The following is an 18,289-nucleotide window of genomic DNA, read 5'->3' as shown; positions in this document are numbered from 1 at the left end:
GATTTCTTGAAATTAACCAAACACAAAGTAATTTCTTACAAGTACATGCAGCGTCTATCATAACTCTTGGTTTTCGCACTAATAAAAATTCAAAATATTTTGGGGGGTATAGAACAAGACATATAGACAATAATAGCAGTGACATAAGTCACAAGGCGAGGGAGGAGGTATAACAAGCCAGATTATTACTTCAAATTTCCTGAACATCAAGTCCCCATATCTCCCAATGTTTCAAGACATCCCAACCCACACGTTTGACGTGTCTTTTCCACACAAAAGGTTGGTCTGCATTGCCCCTCACTTGCGTGAAGCAGTCATTCAGGCTCTGCCGCAGGTTTTCGGGTATCTGGGCAAATACTTGCTCATCTAAGAAAGATAGAGCAGGGAAGGCGGACTTCTCATTCCCATTAGTAGTATTCTCGGGGATATTGGGGTGCCCAGAGCTTATATTTGAACCAGCTGAAGGGCGATTTTGTTGCTGCTTTTTCGCTATGGGTTCCATTATTGGGGTATACGCTTCTTCAGGGGGTGGAAGGGGAGCCGATGAGTTCTGTTGGCTATTATATTTCCGCTTGCCTAGCGGATTTCGGTTTTCCGGTGGAGAACTTATGGACTGTTGCTGTTGTGTTGGCCATGCTGGTGGGTTGGAACTATCAGGTCCATAACTTTCTGGCCTCATTAAGGGGGTATTCATCAGATTTGAAGGCATATGGCCATTTGTGTTCGAATTAGACACGCCAACCGGGGGGTCTGCTATTGTTCCGTTGCCGTTTGATGTATCACCAGAAGCTGGTGGAGTATTATTACGCGTTGGAGTCGATTCTTTGTATAATCCGCCAATTTGCCAGGCCTTCCAGCCTATACCGACAATCTTAATATTGTTGTAAATTGGCTCAGCAAGATGCAGCGAAAGGATTTGTATATGGAAAGAGTCATTAATGTCAACCAGCCTTGCAAGATCCCGTGAATCAGATGGAGGAAGAAGCGATAGGTCAGGCCGCGGAAAACAGTTTGACTTATGGGAGCGGTTGATTATATTGCTGTTGATTCCAGATTGCCCTCGTCCACATGTGCGAACGTTCCCTGTAGGTGTTGTACTCCTTAGATCATTATCTTGCAGTGTTGGTATGAGAATCCGGAGCGCTTCGAGTTTCTTCAAGAATGGAAGTACAATCCCCATTACTTCAAGGCTATTCCCATCAACAGCTATTGCAAGTTGCTCTAGGTTCGGGCAAGCATGAACCAGCTTAACAACCAGTGGTACTGGCATATTCATTCGTGCAGGAAGGAGTAGTCGTTTTAGTGTAGCACCATGAACTGAAATAATCGTAGAAACTTGCATTTCTCTTAGAGATGCTCGGGAAGTTGATGGTTGTATACCAGGTCCAGGCGGTGTTGGGTGGTTCTGCTGGTATTCGGAGGCCATGGATTGGTTACCACCACTTGAGTTGGTTGTAGAAGGGGATGGTTGGTATGAGACGCCCGGCCTTGAATTGTTGACATAGTCTATTGGTTCTCGCAAAGGGTTGACAAAGTATAAATTTTCAAGGGGACTAAGCTGGTGTAAAAAGTCTATGCCTCGTTTCTCTACACGGTCAACTCGAAATGTCTTTAGCATCGACATTTCTTCCCGGGGACCTGGTGCCGGCCAACTAGCCTCAACAAAGGTCATGGCAGCGTTCTCACTGGAATTGGTGAGCATCGTAATCTCTTCAAGGGAACTATGGGTCACTCCGGGTCCTGATTCCCCTGGATGAAGCGCAAAGAAGTTTTGAAATGCTATCTTTTTCAGTCGTAAGGGTGATTTCGCCGAAATACACCTTCGGAAGTAATCAGAGAGAGCCACGCTCGGCTCCTGGGATTCCCGCATTCGGGGAGACCAGTGCATTCTTAGATCACACAGCTTTTTGCTGCCAAACAGTAGTAGAGAGATATCGTCTGGGTAACAAAGAGGATCTATGTCTGTGACCTTGAGGACGCGTAGGTTTGGCATAGGAGGAATGATAGTCGTAGGTCTAGGATGTCGACTCGACGGGAACCGAAGAGTCAAGGACTGAAGGTTCTGAAGCTGCGCAAGTCCCTGACATACAGTCTCCAGTGCTTTGGTATTACTTATTTCCCAGCTGTGCAATGCGTGAAAGCCATTAGCTAAATGTATCTTTCAAAATGTGTAGCGGGCGTACTCAAGTGTGGAAAACATAGTTAAGTTGTTGCATATAGCAATGACAACAGCATACCTGAAGCTCTCTAACCCAGCCATTTTGTCAATAGCAGCTCGAACACAGATATTCAACATCATTGACGAGTCCGGGACTCTTCCAACTCGAGCATGTTCTTCCAACCCGTCTTCTCGCCATTCGCCGCGCAGTGTAATTGATCGAACAAGTGGCGCTACATTACGGGTGACCAGTGCATTCAGTCCCATGGAAAATGGGCTTGCACTGCCGTAGCCCTCCGGCAGGTCATCCTCGTTATATCGTATCTGGCCGTAGGAGGTGAGGGTGAGGTTTTTGTAAAGCTGTGGGAGGGCCATATAATTCAGCACACGACAGGTGCGGCAGAGCCGCGCGAGGTCACCAACATCGTCAAGCTAAGAGAGATAACAACATTAGCCGAGAGATCTGAGCTAGAGAATAGCTACATGATATGCGAAACAGGCCCTTCAGCTCCTCATCCTCCCTTCACACGGCCATGGGGGTACATACGTTAGATACTATCAGCGCGATTAGATTTAACGGCAGCCTCATCAGCCCGGGGCCCCTCACGGGCAGCTCATGGCTGACGCCAGCACCAAACATGTGGGGATTGACATTCGACATCGATCGGGGTGTTCATTGAAGGTGATTTATCATTTCTATTAATGCCGGCGTTGAGTCGACGGTTGTTCAAGCGCAGTCGGAAAAGGTGTTGAAGCTTTCGAGGTTTGGCTAACGTCAGCGAACGTTCATTCGGATATGCTTTTCCTTGCATGCGTTTTATGCAAGGCTATGATTATACTAAGGATAACGTGGGTTTTTTATGGGCATAAACGAGGCGCCACATCGCTGCAGCCGTTCTGCAAAGAAAGAATGTCGTTCTACGGAACCTAGTTACTGGCATGTGCAAGCTTCTCGGGACTCGATTTAGTTGATATTTGCATGGATTGGTGAGCGTCCTGCATCTAGAGATTACTGTAGGAGAGAACGAACGTAGGAATGAATGTACACGAATTGTGGTCATAATGAAGATAGGCCGTCAAGTTTTCTCTTTTGAACGCATCCCAAAAAGACAAAGAAGAAAACGAAGGGGGAAAATAGCAAGATAAAAGGAATGGTAACATAGATATCCAGAAATTACTCCGCGCTAAAATGAACAGGTTGGCTATATGTTTCAAGTGAGTCGACATCCTATCTGATGTCGAGGTCTGATGATGAGTGTTGCCGTGTTGTTGATGTCGCTGCTCCGGTATGTGGCCGGGAATCGGGTGGCTCCGGCGGTTGCTGACTTAAATGAGAGCTGGATGTGCTTTCAGTCGTTTCAGAATGGTCATGTTGCTCCCGGTCATCTTGACATCGTGGAGAATCTGATATAACGTCCTGTTCATCTTCCTCATCTTCTTCAAACATTATGTGTTGAACATGTCTTGGGTCCGAGTGGGTGGCATTTTTCTCCGGGTCCCGTGAATTCGCACCCTGTGGTGGAGATGAAATCATCGAAGACGGTGACCCTTGGTCGGTAAGAGCGTGCGGATTAGGGCTTGAGTTTGTTGGGCTGCTAAAAAAGGGACGGCCAGGCTCGTCCAGACCTGGAGTTGACCACGTAATGGCTGATCGTGACCGGGCTGGTATCACCATGACAGGTAACGGCGTTTCTATCCCTTTCCGTTCGCCGGGCGACTCACCCCATCGGAAGCGTGAATTAGGGGTGGTGGAATCTTCTCTTGGGTTTGTTTGCGCTCGTTCCCGCTTGCTCTTTGCCGGTATAACGGTGACAGGAAGAATTGGAGGCTCCGTATCACGCTTCTCAGACGAGCCTATCCAGTCCCGGTGAAGATGTGATGCTACCATGCTCAGCGCTGGGGGGAATTTCCATCGACTCTCACGATCTTCGGAGAGGCCTGTAGCTAAAGTAGCAGTGGCAGCCATTCCTTCTTCTGCTTGTGCTGTTGCAACCTCCTGTGGTGGCGATCCACGTCTTCGTTTAAAAGGATTGACAGCGTTAAGCCAGCCTATACCTATTTTCCGGGAAGGAACTGGGGTAATTAAGTCACTCTGGCCCATTGGAAGTGTGCTCTGTTTGGTTAAATCTACGGAGCCCCTCCTCTCAACTTGTCCTGTCCGTGTTAGATCAGAATTAGAGGCTAACGGTGTGCCCACGGAGTGGTATCGGACGCAATAGAGCGTGCTTGTAGCGCTAGTTGTATTCTCCCGGCTAACTGGACTGGCCACAGCTGGAGGTGGAGCCGTCTCAACAACCTGAGATGCCTCGATATCTGAAGGGGTAATTTCTGTCTTGCGCCTTTTTCGTTCATGAATATGAGGAGATCGGGGACGCTGTTTGTTTCGCGGCCGAAATGGGTTGTGTGATAGTATTCCCAGGCGCCCCCAGGCTGGACCGCGTCTAAGGCCGCCATCATTTCCACCACGACGAGATGATCCAGCCACTTCTGATGGAGTTACGTCAAGCATTTCATCTCCGTCAAAAACCTCGCGCCCCAAGATACCATCCTTCCGTTCCTCACGCTCCAGCGCCTCGATTCTTTCAACCCATTCCCAAACCACCACGCTCGCTGCTGCTGCACCTACCCAGCGAATGTATTCACCCCAGCCAGCAATATTAGGCTGGGAAACGTCCAAAATAAAGAAAGCAACGGGTATCGAAAGTGCAAGCAAAGACAACAATGCAACCAGGCAGATATTCTGCATCTTGGGATGAAAGAAAGCAAACCTATGCTTAGAGAGTGAGTAGAAAACGATCCAAGCTGCATAGAGCATGCTAAGGGCCAATTCGAATAGGTAGTTGAGAGCAGGGACCGCATCCCGAAGTTTTCCGGGATGGACTATTGTGGTCCCCGGATGTACAAAGTTGTTAAGGATGCTAAAAACGGTGTCAAGCACAATAAGTGCAAATCCCACCCATTTGATGACGACTTTTTCTTTGTGTCGTGGGAACAGCCGGATTAATGTCTGGACTTGCGCGAGCCAGAGAAACGTGCTTGATATGACACGTATAATGCGCAATTCGAGACCGTTGACAACCTCATTCGTGAGGGCTGTGGAGTCCATGTATCCCATTTCATACTGTTTTTTCGCAACCGCAAATGAGTCCGCGGTAGCAATCGTAAGTGATATTGCAACTGTCAATGCTGCTATCTTCTGCAGCCATGGCCTCCCACCTACACCGATAACTGAACTACTGCCATACGACCCACTGATCATGCCATGCCGACCGAGGAAGCCTCCGCCACGGCCTCCTATGAAAAAGGTACGGGGAGTGATGAAAAGTATGATGGAGAGGACGTATGCTAGCACCGTTGCGGTTGCAATAGCATACATCTGCGGTGAGGTCGAGGCGTAGAAATGCTCGCGGACATCCACGATCGTTGACGGGTCGTATGTTTCTGGTTCGATGACGGTGGTACAGGACGGCTCAAAGACGGCATCTTGACTCAGAACGACGGAAAATGTATCATTGAAGACAAGAGTGCCTAGAAGTTTTATCAAAGAGAGACAACCCCGGATTAGTACTGATGTGTTTTCTCCTCGCTGTCTAGAGGAACGCGTGTGTGTGCCGCTCCACTTCACCATGGCATGATATGAAACGAGATAGAGGGTATATCTTACCTCCTTTCCCCAGGGTCAACGAGCTACATGGGTGCCTTGAGCCGTTGAACTTCCCTTGCTGGGTCTGCCAGCCATAATTCAAAGGCATGGTGCCCGGGTACCTGGGCTATCCGAAGAGCTATTCGTGAAGGCTGCCATTCAAACAACGGTTGTTCCTCCCAACATGACAGCCGTGAAACACGCAAAGGGCCGGGGCGAAGAGGTTGAGCGGAACCTCGCCGGTCAGCAGCGAGTCGAAGGGGTCAAACTGTTCGAGGTGAAAACCGTTAGCGGTCGCTCCGTCGGTCGCTCGTGCGCCGGTACAGGGGCGTCGTCTGCTCCAGGAGATCAGCGGGTGCGATAGTGAGAAGTGCAGAGCCCGACAGCGGCCGTCGTGATCGTCTTTCTGGTCGGTTTGTCTCGCCGCCGCTGCTGCGTGAAAGCCGGAGCGAGTCTTCTAAGGTTGTTGGCTTCCCTTTTCGGCCTCGTCGCCCGCCGCTTTCTCTGATTGGCCAAGCAACGCCAATAAAAGCCAAGTTTAAAGAAGCACGTGCAAAGTGGACCTGCTTAGTCATTTATCTATTAAGCTTTTTATGCCAAGACGAGCCTATTTTTGGTGAAGCGACGCAGACGAGACGAAAAGGGGCCCAAGGGGAGGCTGTTTGTTTATATTTCTGGAGGCTACGGCGAGCGCTAGCCATGGAGTAAGCAGTACTCTGTTGAGGCGCCCGAGACGCGTAAGTTGGGCCTGGCTAAACGGCCCACACAAAACATTACTGTACATAGTAAATAAAAATAGGTATATATATGTGTGTGTATGCTTAAGAGTATCACCACTCTGTTGAATGAAATGGAAAAGGGGGGAAAAAAAGAAAGTAAAAAAGGGGTATATATAAGGGCCGGGACAGGGAGGGAATCATATGAGACATTATTAACTTTTATCGTGGCGGCGGGCTGAATGTCATCTGCCCGGGAGCGACGTAAGGTGCGCTGACAGTGTTGCCGCCAGTGCGAGAAGATTCCTCACGGGTTTTGATTTCTCGCTCGTCTTGTATGAGAGTGCAACAAGTACAGCACGAAGCTCGGACACAGTCGGACATGATTCCGCCAGGGATACCATATGCCCGTCTTATCCGCGTATGCTGTATGGTTGCCAGTAGCCCTATTTACGTTAGACCATATATCTACAGCGAATGGGGGTGCGAGGGGAGGAGTAACCTACATTGACATCCGCATAATAGAGCCATGACAGTGCATGATGCATTGCAGGACTCATATCCAAGCATATTAGTCGGGTCTTGCCGTTTTGATTTTCTTGAAAGGCGGTGCTGCGTTCGTCCATATAGAATGCACGGGCACCACAGACCCAAGCAGCAGACACCTATATCTGAGCATTCACAAAGTCCAGTTGACCAGCTTCCACCCTTGACGCTTTGTTGGGGGTGGAAGGCTTGGCCGGGGGTATGGCATTGTATGTCTGGAACGGCAGATATACTTCTGCCGTTCATCCTCTGAGGCCCTGAATGTGAGGCATAAGTTGGGGCGGGTGACTGCGGTGCTAAAGGGTTGCTGTCAGGGGCAATTGTGGCCTCCTCTGCTTGTCGCTCCCTAGTTTCTGCTTCCGGGTTTTGCTTTACCGGCAATGGGCCGGGAGACTTAGGAATTGCCATAGGGGAATGAGGGATTACGCCATGTTGTTGCTGTTGTAGCTGTTGATGCTGCTGTAGGAAATGTTGCTGATATTGTTCTCCCTGTTGCCGTGGCTGCTGTTGTTGAAGGTATTCTTGCTCTTGGGCCTGGTGTATCTGGCTTGGGTTTGGGGGTGGAGTGGTACTATCGGCAAATGGGGCGAATTGGGCAGGGTGTTCAGAAAGTGGAGGTGGAGATACGTGAGTGTAGAGGTTATTCACATAATCGGCATCGTTCCTGTTATTCGAAACCGTCGATAACGATTCATCCACTATCTTATCAGCATCGGGCGACACATACGAAAACGGACGGTGGTTACCCGGCTGGTTGGGTTGTGAATGAGATTGTTGGTTTGTCTGTTCAGAGGGAGCAGTGTGACGGGGGTTGTCAGGCGAGGAGAATGTTGGCCCTTGTAGAGTGACTGGAGTGTGAAGGTACGAGTAAGGCCTTTGCTCCGGCTGTTGTAGATGTTGCTGCTCGTGTTGCTGGGGGTAGAGATGGGGAGGATAATGTGGCGCATTGCCATAGTGCGGCGGATGGTTCGACATTGTTGGTAGTGTGTCGAACTAGTTCCGGCGAGAGATAGAAAACGAGTCACTCATGAGCATCTAGATAATGCCGCCTATGGCCCTAAACTTGCAACAAAAGGGGCGGGGAGGGGAGTCCTTCGATGGAGGTTGCGCAAGCGGATGATCTGGTGATTTCTGCGCTGGCGTTGCGTTGCCTTGGGATGCACGAACCCATTCAGCTCGTCGGTGGCAGCCTGATGCGGGTGTAAATAGTTAGATATCCGAAGGATCAAAGTCGTGGATTAGCCTGCTCTGCGACGTTGTGTCGGTAAACGCTCGTCTTCCCAGGCGAAGGGTAATATGATGAAAAATGAGCATCGCCAGGAGCAGTGAGATTATATTCAAATCCATCGTGAACATGAACGGGGGCGGCGCTTAGCCCTGCTCGTATTGGACGAAAACATCTCTCAATAGCAGAACAAGGGGCCCCGGGAGCTTCGGAGGAGAAATGGGGGTGACGGAGGCTGTGCTGTGCTTATACACCGCAGGAAGTCTGGACGAATAGCCTGGCGCCTCAGACGAAAAAGCGACCCGACTGCTCGGTTGAAGCCCCCCTTTGCCCTGCGGTTCGAGTGTGATACCGTGGTGATCGGGCCTGTGATGCTGCCCCTTGGCTCTGTGGGCAAATAATATCGAGCGATTCGCCCTGGCGCTGCAACCGGGATGCGGCCAGCCTCCGCCCAACGCCTCGAGCCTTGGAAATGCGGTCTTGACTGGCTGCTGGCGAGATGAGGAACTGCCAGTTTCAGACTAGTTTAAAGGGACTCTGTTGTTCATTGGCAGTTGTATGAAGACATGCACAACAAGGGCAGGGCGCAACGCAGTTGTACAGATCGGTTTCGTCGGGCTGTTGCATGTTTTGACCTCAGCGGGTGTCCTTACACATTCACCGCTCCATGAGGTAAAACAACGAAGGAGCAGCTAGTCCTATCGGCTCGTGAGCGGGTTACCTACATGTCTTGTCTCTCCACGCGGGCGCTTCGAGAGACCCGGCTAAAGTGGCTAGAGGACAGCATGGAGATCCCCTGGCCTCCCTTTGGCGCCATGGTGGGACCCTTGATCATCGATATCAAGACATAACATGGTTATAAATGTTAGTATCCAATCTTATGAAGGCCTGGACAGCCCGTTCTAATCACCGTCCTTGTTTGGTTGAATTTGCTTCCCGTTCAAGATGATGTTAGCTGCCGTCTTGGAGAGAAGTGGCCTGGAACAAACAGCGTAGTGAGCGTAACTAGCTATCCAGAAGCATTCCGCTGGCTAAGTGACAATCACGATATGATCAATCGACCTCGAATGCAGAATCTGAAAAACGGGCCCCCCTAACTGAACGGGCCGATGTTGACCTAACCATGGAACCGCCAGGGGGCGACGGGCCGTCATCGCGAGGATCCATGGTTGATGTCTCGGTCCACGGGTAAACTAAGGAGTAGATATATATTCAAGTAGAAGCAAACAGTTTGATGACACCCATCCAGTCCCATCAATGGCCACTTGGACTCCATCACATGCTCTCTGCTGTGTTAACGCGGACAGCAGGTAACTCGAGGTAGCACCAGGCCCCATGGCATCATCGTACATGTATCGCCAGGCCAGATGCAAACGCATAACGGAAGGCGGGGAAGTGATCCTGGTGTTTTTAGTTTGGACCCTGCTGTGAATGTACGTCAGGCCTTACAAGGTGGTTATGGGTATATACCTAGCTCGGGGGCTCGCTCAGGGTCTGAACCCTTGCATTAACTAGTTGTTGTTGGATGCAGGTGAAGGTGTTGGGGGCCCCTAGGCTTATGAATTACGCGGATCGCTTTGGGGCCATTTCTTTTCATGCTCATTTCAGATGCAATTTTTCAGGTACTGAGTCGGCTAGTTATCTATGAAAAGCATACATTCGCCTGACCAAGTACATAACCCATGCTTAACCGTCGTGACGTTTTTCTACTCCTTGGGATACCACTTCTTTCTTAGAGAGAACATTCCACAACCGGAGTACGAAGTGCCGAGTCAACTGCCCATGTTGACGTTATTTGGGGGGGTGATATTAATCGATGGAGCGTAGAAGCTGCATAAAATCCTTTGAAATCCACTCAACATAGCTCTTCCAGGAGTGGTGGTCATTAGACGCCTCTGCAGCAGGGAATGCCATCTGTAACTCCCGGCTGACCTTCAGTACGCCAATAGATGCCTCCTGCGCCTTCTCCAGCTCCTGTTTAACAGCTGATTCTTTGGGTTTGACGGACAATACGACCCGGAATGAGTTACTGAAAGCATCAAGTCGGGCAAGTGTTTCTTCCGGCGCCAGCGTCATCAACTTGGAAATCATGAGGGTGCAAAGAGTTCTGATGTCCTGTTCGTCTTCAATACCGGCAATAATCCTATCGTAGACCTCGGGAAGGTTGACGGCAGAAAATGCGACATCAAGGCATGTGTAAAGTGTCTCGTAGGCGCTCTGTAGTCCTTAATTAGTAAAACTAAAAGTATGCATAGAGATGAACTACTTCACGGTCCTCACCTTACGAAGCTCCAGGCCGTCGTCAACCTTGTGTTTAAAGGGACCCATCTGTACTTCTCGAACGAGCTCCGGCTTCAAGTTCGTGTCTCCCATAACGGCGGGTAGCAACTGGGGAAGATGTGGTAGAACAAGAGCTGTCTTGTTGTGAATCGCGGAGTTAAGGGTTGTCAGAGCCAGGCGGTGGTTGGCCAGGTCGCTATCATTCAGTATTGTGACTAAAACAGGGACTATGAGCGGACGGAGTGTCTCGTTATAGGTGTTGCTAGAATCAGCAAGAGTGTAACGGAATGCAGAAATAACTGTGCCCCTGATAGTAGCATTTGGATGGGACAAGTATTCCTATTCAGAGATATTAGCGTTGTGCGTTATCGACAGCATAAATAAGGGCGAAGAGACATGCCTGTAGCTGTGGAATGTAAGTTGCGGGATCAATCAAGGACAGACGCCCGATACATTCAGCACCAACGGTGCGGTTGTCTTCATCGTCAGAAGCTGACAATAGTATCTCCCACAGCCGAGTTGCGAATGGCGCAACATGGGTCTTGACATCTTCAGGGTGTTGAAGAATCTCTTTAAGTGAGTGTAACAGTAGATATTTATAAGACTTAGACTTCTCTAGTCCTTCCAGAATGACACGTAAGTAAGCATCCACGTTGCTAGCTCCTGCATTTCCAAGGGCAACGGCCGCGGAGAGCCGGACTTTGTCTGACGGAGAACTGAAGTTCGTAATGAACAGCTGAGGGTCAAGGGGCGATTTAGCTCCCATTCTAAGGCCAATTTCGCCCAAGATGGCTAAAGCAAGACACTTGCGTTGGTTGTCATGGGCTGTCTTGAGCTCAGTTAGGAAATCTTCGGTTGTGACGCCAACTTTTGGTCCGCTGTAGACCAGGAGAGTTCCAATTGCCTTTCCGACAACGGCTGAATCCCCATTAACGCCGACGGTTTGTAACAACGCTTTCATGAGCTTTGCACCTGCTCCCTGTTCACCAATGACACGAACGAGAAGGATATATGCCTTCAATGCCGTCCCCGTTAAAGTGCCTTGAACAGCAGTACAAAGCTGAGTAATAATATTGTCATTGACAAGATCTGGACCGTAATGGGGTAGAAGTTTTGCGAAGATAACTAGTGCAGGTGTCAAAAGATGCAAATCGTCTGCAGAAATAAGGGGCGAAATGGCGACGCGTAGGCCTTCCGTCGTGTGTTTGTCGAGATACTGCCTGGTCTGAGAGTTCATAGCGATACTCTTCAGAGCTCCTAGACAGACGTCGCGCAAGGTGCGATCAACCTTCCTGAGCTGGGCCGCGAGCTCGAGTGTGACATATCCAAGCCAAGATGCCTCAACATCATCGCTTTGGCGAGCAAGCAATGCAACATCATCTATGGCACGAGCAGCGGCGACTCGTGTAGTCTCGTTCTTTAGGCGTTCGAGGAGAACTAAAAGTGCCTTTCGTCTCTGCTCGAGAGTGATAAATCTGCGCCCTTCTGGCCCAGATGTGCGACTTAGCATTACTCCAAGGACATGAATACCACGCTGCCGAACTCCCAAGTCGGTGCTGTTGTCGGTCACCTTTTCCACCACGATATCATACAGTTTCTCCAGCTGTAATCCCAAATCACGGTCATCTACGGAGACTCGTGGGGGGGTTAGAGCAACCACAATCTGTTCAATTGCGCCTAGTGCTTCGCTAGATACCTTGAAGTCTCTGTTATTCACACAAGCGACAACTCCAGGTATCAGGGCAATTAAAAACGGGGAGAGAGAGCCTGAGGGGTGAGTCTCAGAAATTGCAGCAATTAACCCCAATGCTTCAACCTGAAGGTTTCCTGCACTGACTGAGTTTGACCCGGCAGAAACTGTTACACCACCAGAGAGGCCAGAGGTCTTCAAGGCGTCAGCGATGGGGTCTTCGATTCTCTGTAAATAGTCTGCTAGGCCGCCATAACGAACTAGAGCAAGAGCTTTTAACAGGAGAATAGCGCCTTGTTTAAGGGGTATTGGTGCGCCTTTCCATAATTTAGTCAACGCTTGAACGATACCCGGAGTGAGATCTGCAAGGTCAGTCTGCGGGCCAGGCTGAGGAGTTGACGGCTTGGCAATTGGGGTATCCGAAGTAGATGGGGGTGGGAAATCCGATTCGAGATCAATCACGGTAGCATTGCTATCTTGCCGTCTTCTCTTTCGAGATGAACGAGCTTGGGAGAATGGATCAGCGTAAAACAGGTTAGGTCCGGTAGCCAGGTCACTCGTCTTTCGGACCAAGCCAGTCATTGTTGCGACAACCTCAACCTTGACACTCTCTTCTCTTTCTTTCGTGAATCTAGAAAGAAGTGCGGGTGCTATTTTCTGATATATTGAGCCGTCTTCGACAGCTCTGGTGTTTCGTCCCTGAGTTGACACAATGGTGTATAAAACTTTGGCAGCGCATCTGCGAACTTTCCAGCTCAGATCATCAATGTCACTGTATCCTTCTTCTTCCTCAAAGTCATCAAATGCATCATTATCGTCATCGGGCTCCTCAGTGGCTCCATCATCACTGCTTTCGTCCTGGGTACCACCCATTTCTTCATCTTCCTCCAGTTCTGCAACGTTCGGATCATATTTGAGATATCTCAAAGCAGCCGCAATACAATCATTAAGGTACGGCTGCATTTCGGATCCACAGTAACCCAGTAGGGTATCAAGAGACACCAGTGCAGTCTCACGCAACTCATCCTGCTTGGGATCATGCTCTCCATCGTCGGACATGTCATCATCCATCTCATTCATCTCCTTCTCACTAACAGCTGAAAGCACAAAAGGAGCTAATAGTTTTAGATATGGGCCAAACTTTGCGGGTGTAGATCTAGCCATGGCAGAAATGGCGGCGATCAAATGACGGCGACGGTTGATAGTAAGATGCGGAGATTTGAAGCTTTCAATAAGGCCAGATACGAAGCCACTTAATTGAGTATCAGACAAGTGGATCGAGAGCATTGAGATTGCTGTCAGGGCACGCTTGGTAACTACCGTTCCAGCATGATCGTTCTCAATGACACGTAGAACGGTCTGTAGGAGCTCGAACAACTCTTCGTCGTTTAGCATGGGTCCATAAGACCGCACTACATCGATCAACACATCGATGGCATCGCTGCTAAAACCCTTTGCAGGGTCATTCACTATCATTCCTGGTGCCGCGGTTGGCAGATTACCTCTCGTCGGTGTACCAATCAAGCGTGGAATCAGGACCATAGACACAGCCTCATAACTTGTCTGTACCTCTCTGGAATTGATAAGGTTGATATTAGGTCTTGGAAGGGCCGCGAGGATCATCCGAAGAGCGGTGTTTGGCACAGACGTGTCGATGGTTTGAGAGCTCGTGAGAAGGGCAAGCTTGTCGATAAAAGGAGAGAGAACGTCAGGGGGTAGACGGGTAGCCAGAGGCCCAATACTGTTCCCTTAGAGTCAGAACAGGCTTATTCGTTGCAGTGACTGAGCAATAGGATGTCTATCTTACCACTTCAGAGCTACATTCTGTACCTCTCCATTCTGGTCCTCCAGAGACTTAAGCAGTCCCTGGACCATTCGGTTGCATGACGAAAGGTCTTGTGAGAAGTAGCATGGACTGCAGCCTTCAATAAGAGACAGTAGATCGTTCAGGGACATGTAGCGGATATCTGGGTCCGGATCAGTGAGCTTGACCATCAGCGGGCCCAGGGCCTGCTGGATAGACTGCTTATGGAACGCCATCTCTGCGAGCCTGGAACCACACAGGGGAAGAAACAGCTCAAGAAGAGCTTCTCTTTAGAAGGACCACAGGGCTACAGAAGTAGCAGGAGTAGCAAGATAGTCAAGATGTGATGGTTATGAGGGTAGGGTGTTCAATATCAAGACAGACTGAGGGGACTCAGAAGGACATAGCGGGGTTGCTTTATAGGCAGCAACCGGAAGATGCAGCTAAGGAAGACACTCAGGGGACAAGAAGACCAACTGAGAGTGAAGCCCTTGTCGACTCAGGATGTCCTTCAGAGTGGCTGGAGAAGTCCTGGCCTCCTGGTCTGGCGTTGTTTGTGTCATGTAGCAGTTAACTAGTTAAACAACAACAGAGAGGCAGCGGAGGGAGACGTAGTGAGCTTAACCAGCGTTGGCTCTACACAGATAATGCATCCCAACAAAACGTCACTACGCCTGCTATCTACTATATAAATAACCCTAGCTATATTGCAATGCCCCTTCTATACATCTAGCTAACCACTCTGAACATGTTATTAGCCTCCAAGATGCATCTTAAGTGCTGCTTGCTGTCCAGAGTGAGGATGGGCTGTTACCTTACTACCAGATCACGTGGCCACTGCTTGTTCCAACCTCTTTCTTCTTTTCCGCTTCTTCGCTTCTTCTTCTCAGTCTTGCATCTCACTCAGCCCATCAACTGCCACCTTCTACACCCGCTCGAGGAGTCCGATTCCAGCCCAATTGCGCTTATTCACTGGAATTGACCAGGTAACATCATGGTTCTCTCACGATCGCCCGCTCTCCGGTCACTCTGGGCCCAGTCCAGACGGATCTCGGCTCCCAGAGTACCGACAACTCGAGCATGGCAGCGAGTTTCTCGAAGAGGCTATGCCGACCAGGCTCACGGTTCTCATGAGGCTGGAAGCGATATGCCATGGTGAGTCTGTCTTGTCGGGTGTCTCGCAATGTGTGTTGTCAAAGACGTTTTCCGGATCAGCCCACTACCTCGACTAGTGGCTATGACGGCTTGTAGTACAGCAGTTCTATACATTGCCGCGGGTATTCTGATCATTGACTGATGCAATTGCTCTGTTTGTTGATTTTAGGCTGCTTGGTTCCGTCGCATTCACCCTCCCAGCCGCATACTACCTCTACCAGTCTGGCCCTGCTGGAAAGTCCGGCCATGATGCCCACCCACACGTTGAACACGCCGTTGAGAAGGTGAAGGAGGCCGTCAGCGAACCAGTCAAGGAAGAGGCCAAGCCAGAGCCAGCCGCCGAGCCAAAGGCCGACCCTGAGGAGACCAAGACCGAGGAACCCAAGGCTGAGGAACCCAAGGCTGAGGAGCCAAAGACAGAGGAAGCTCCAAAGGCTGAGAGCGAGACTGAGGAAAAGCCAAAGGAGGAGGAGAAGCCCGCTGAGGCTCCTGCTGAGAAGGCCGAGGAGGAGAAGCCAAAGGTGAGTGCGAGATGAGTCCCTTGAAGCTCTGGTGGGACTGGCAATTAACAATGTTGTTTGTTACTAGGAGGAGAAAAAGGAAGAACCTGCTACTGCCGAGGACAAGACTCCTAACCCCAGGGCTCCTACTAAGGAGCCTCCCACCAAGTCCAGCTAAGCTACCTCTTCTTGAGTTCGTGGGATTCTGAGCAGCAAAGAGACAAACCGCCCGTTGAATGTCTATTCTCTACAACAGTTCATTTTCCTTACAATTCCTGCTACCCTTGTGCTGTAACATAGTGAATGACATGATCATAAAACCGATATAAAAGAGCATGTACAGAACCCAAACCCTTCTTTCTTACAATTCACCCAAGCTTCTCTTTTTCATTTTAGGTCATTAGAATAGATGCAGATAGTATACATTGACTTGTTTCCTTAGATTGATATCATCACTTCTTCCATTGAGGTTGGGCCTGTATTACATTAATTAGAAAGCATAGATAATGATAATAATCATCATCACAGGAACATGTTCAATCAGCATTGAGCATTCAAAGGAAAAGCAGAGCATATTGAAACTACCAAGGGATGATAGCCGGTCTGCAGTCTGCTATCCCTGGAGGTACATTCAACCTGAAAAGGGGAAAGGGGGAAAGACGACGTAATATGTATAAGAAAATCAAATCTAACCGTACGCCAATGCTATAGCCGATCTCGTAGGTGAGACTTCGAGCCCATGCCCCCCATATATATATATATATCGCGGGCTTCGATTTTTCAAATGCCCACTGGCAAAGAGAATATAACAAGGAAAGGAAAAAAGGAGGATGGATAAACATGATTAGAGGTATGTATATGGAGGGAAAGGGTAAAAACCTTGACCTGCCGAGGCTATGCAATTCAAGGGTATAAGAATGGAAAAGAAGGCTCAGGTCATCCGGTAATTCTCATGGTTTTAAAGGATGGGTAATGGAGAATGGAGAAGAGAAAAAAAAACAGAAAGAAATAATTATCTTCATTCATTTGCGTTTCGTGGCGGCACCGTTTGAATTTCCATTCGTCAATAATCCTGTAGATGATCCGTTCTCAATTGGATCGATGTTCTCTTTCGTAGCATGGCCGTTGACGAGAAGGGTTGGAATGGGAACTCCATTCGCCTCGCCGGTCGTACTTGATTCTTCAATCTCGTCGTCTTCTTCTTCGTTATCACTTCGCTCGTCTTGCAGTGCGTTTCCAAAGACATAGGTTTTGGCAATGCGGATGATAAGGTAGAGCCAGAATAGATTGATAGCCTGAAGAGAACCCAGGAGACCAAATGTGATGTACTGGCTAACCCAGAACTTGTACTGTTCAGTCTCCCAGTTGAGTTCGAAAGGCCCAACGGTTCGGAATTCTGTCAAGACGGCCCAGAGAATGTGGAGGTTAAGGTAGTGCCTCATGTAAACCCAGACGGCAACGAAAAGGGCGAAGAATGGGGTGATGATCGGCGAGTCTAGATAATTGAGCGTTTTCGACGTCTGCAGGCCGTCAGTTGCAAATTCAAAACCAAAATAAAAAAAGCATATAAAAAAGGGGGAATCGGTGGAGTAGGAAACTCACAGCAAGGAAAAAGTCAGAAATGTCATGTGTGATGTAGACGGCGAGACCGATATAGGTGAAGTGGAACCGGTAGCTCAGCGCAATGAGTGCGAGAGTGATGATATGATGCCCAACCAACTCCTTAAAGTCTCTCCTAGGTTTCTCTAGTTTAAGCAGCAGCACAATTCCTTGCTGAGCCCAATATGCGGCTTCGAGGAGGTAATATGCCTTGAAATCCGCAGTATGCGATTTATGCGGGAAATTCTCAAACATGGCCGTAGTGTTGAAGTACCAGATGTTCGTCTGCTTCATGACATATAACCCATACGGCCCGAAGACACTAAAGTACATGGCCGTATACACCTGTTCCATGAACCGGGTGATCTTCGAACGGCCCTTGATCCCGGCATATAGAGCCCACGGCCGAATAACGCATTGCATCAAGAACTCACGGGTAAACGAGAGCGCAATGGTGTAGAATGCCACAAAGGCGATATCGAGCTTCCCCTTGCCGTACAGTACTGGGCCGCCCGGTGTCTCCGGAGGCAACGGATAGGAGAGGAATATGCCATAGTGTATCGGGTTGGATTCTGTCGGGTTGACGGCGTATGCGGCGAGGAGAATGGCGAGGAGAGCGAGAGGCAGGACCCAGGTGTGTTTTAAGCAGACGTCTTTGACCCGGCGGAGCCACGACCTGGCTCTCTTTCGCTTCGAGTGCGGCTTGCTAGACAGCCCGTTGCCGTTCTGGAGTCGCATCTGCAAGGGATCGCAAAAGCAGTGTCAGCGAGATTATCTCACGTATCTTTCTTTTAGTCAACAAACCAAAAGGGACTCGAGCCGTTAGCTACCTTCTGCTGGGTGAGCTCTGCATGACCACCAGCCACGAGAGGCGTCTTCGAGTCGTCCTTCATGGTGCAAGTGTCTGGCGAGGGCCTGTCTCTTTGCGAGTGAACGGGAGAAGGCTGGAGGTAGGTTTTTTTTTTTTTTTTTT

General features: G+C 49.5%; 7 protein-coding genes across 7 annotated transcripts; 1 reads left to right on the top strand and 6 right to left on the bottom strand.

Moving 5' to 3' along the window:
- Positions 1–190: 190 nt before the first annotated feature.
- On the bottom strand, positions 191–2,533 carry TRV_02744 (uncharacterized protein; the record flags this gene model as incomplete). Its single annotated transcript, XM_003023077.1, has 2 exons — positions 191–2,123; positions 2,184–2,533. 2 exons carry the CDS (start codon positions 2,531–2,533, stop codon positions 191–193), a joined length of 2,283 nt encoding a protein of 760 aa, XP_003023123.1.
- Positions 2,534–3,386: 853 nt separating this feature from the next.
- Positions 3,387–5,910, bottom strand: TRV_02743 (uncharacterized protein; the record flags this gene model as incomplete). The annotated part of the gene is made up of 2 exons (XM_003023076.1): positions 3,387–5,686; positions 5,823–5,910. 2 exons carry the CDS (start codon positions 5,908–5,910, stop codon positions 3,387–3,389), a joined length of 2,388 nt encoding a protein of 795 aa, XP_003023122.1.
- A 1,062-nt stretch (positions 5,911–6,972) lies between these two features.
- Positions 6,973–8,038, bottom strand: TRV_02742 (DUF614 domain protein; the record flags this gene model as incomplete). The annotated part of the gene is made up of 2 exons (XM_003023075.1): positions 6,973–7,115; positions 7,168–8,038. The coding sequence occupies 2 exons, from the start codon at positions 8,036–8,038 to the stop codon at positions 6,973–6,975; spliced, it is 1,014 nt and encodes a 337-aa protein (XP_003023121.1).
- Positions 8,039–10,097: 2,059 nt separating this feature from the next.
- On the bottom strand, positions 10,098–10,661 carry TRV_02741 (uncharacterized protein; the record flags this gene model as incomplete). Its single annotated transcript, XM_003023074.1, has 2 exons — positions 10,098–10,505; positions 10,569–10,661. 2 exons carry the CDS (start codon positions 10,659–10,661, stop codon positions 10,098–10,100), a joined length of 501 nt encoding a protein of 166 aa, XP_003023120.1.
- A 259-nt stretch (positions 10,662–10,920) lies between these two features.
- TRV_02740 (uncharacterized protein) lies at positions 10,921–14,298 on the bottom strand (the record flags this gene model as incomplete). Its single annotated transcript, XM_003023073.1, has 2 exons — positions 10,921–13,999; positions 14,066–14,298. 2 exons carry the CDS (start codon positions 14,296–14,298, stop codon positions 10,921–10,923), a joined length of 3,312 nt encoding a protein of 1,103 aa, XP_003023119.1.
- Positions 14,299–15,056: 758 nt separating this feature from the next.
- Positions 15,057–15,895, top strand: TRV_02739 (uncharacterized protein; the record flags this gene model as incomplete). Its single annotated transcript, XM_003023072.1, has 3 exons — positions 15,057–15,217; positions 15,387–15,738; positions 15,806–15,895. 3 exons carry the CDS (start codon positions 15,057–15,059, stop codon positions 15,893–15,895), a joined length of 603 nt encoding a protein of 200 aa, XP_003023118.1.
- Positions 15,896–16,739: 844 nt separating this feature from the next.
- TRV_02738 (uncharacterized protein) lies at positions 16,740–18,209 on the bottom strand (the record flags this gene model as incomplete). The annotated part of the gene is made up of 3 exons (XM_003023071.1): positions 16,740–17,237; positions 17,320–18,022; positions 18,121–18,209. The coding sequence occupies 3 exons, from the start codon at positions 18,207–18,209 to the stop codon at positions 16,740–16,742; spliced, it is 1,290 nt and encodes a 429-aa protein (XP_003023117.1).
- Between the last annotated feature and the right edge of the window lie 80 nt (positions 18,210–18,289).

The sequence above is a fragment of the Trichophyton verrucosum genome (assembly GCF_000151505.1).
Source record: "Trichophyton verrucosum HKI 0517 chromosome Unknown contig00237_1.f1.exp, whole genome shotgun sequence".
Classification (NCBI taxonomy): Eukaryota; Fungi; Ascomycota; class Eurotiomycetes; order Onygenales; family Arthrodermataceae; genus Trichophyton; species Trichophyton verrucosum.
Note: the sequence above shows the minus strand (reverse complement) of the source record. Positions and strands in the feature narration are given on the sequence as shown.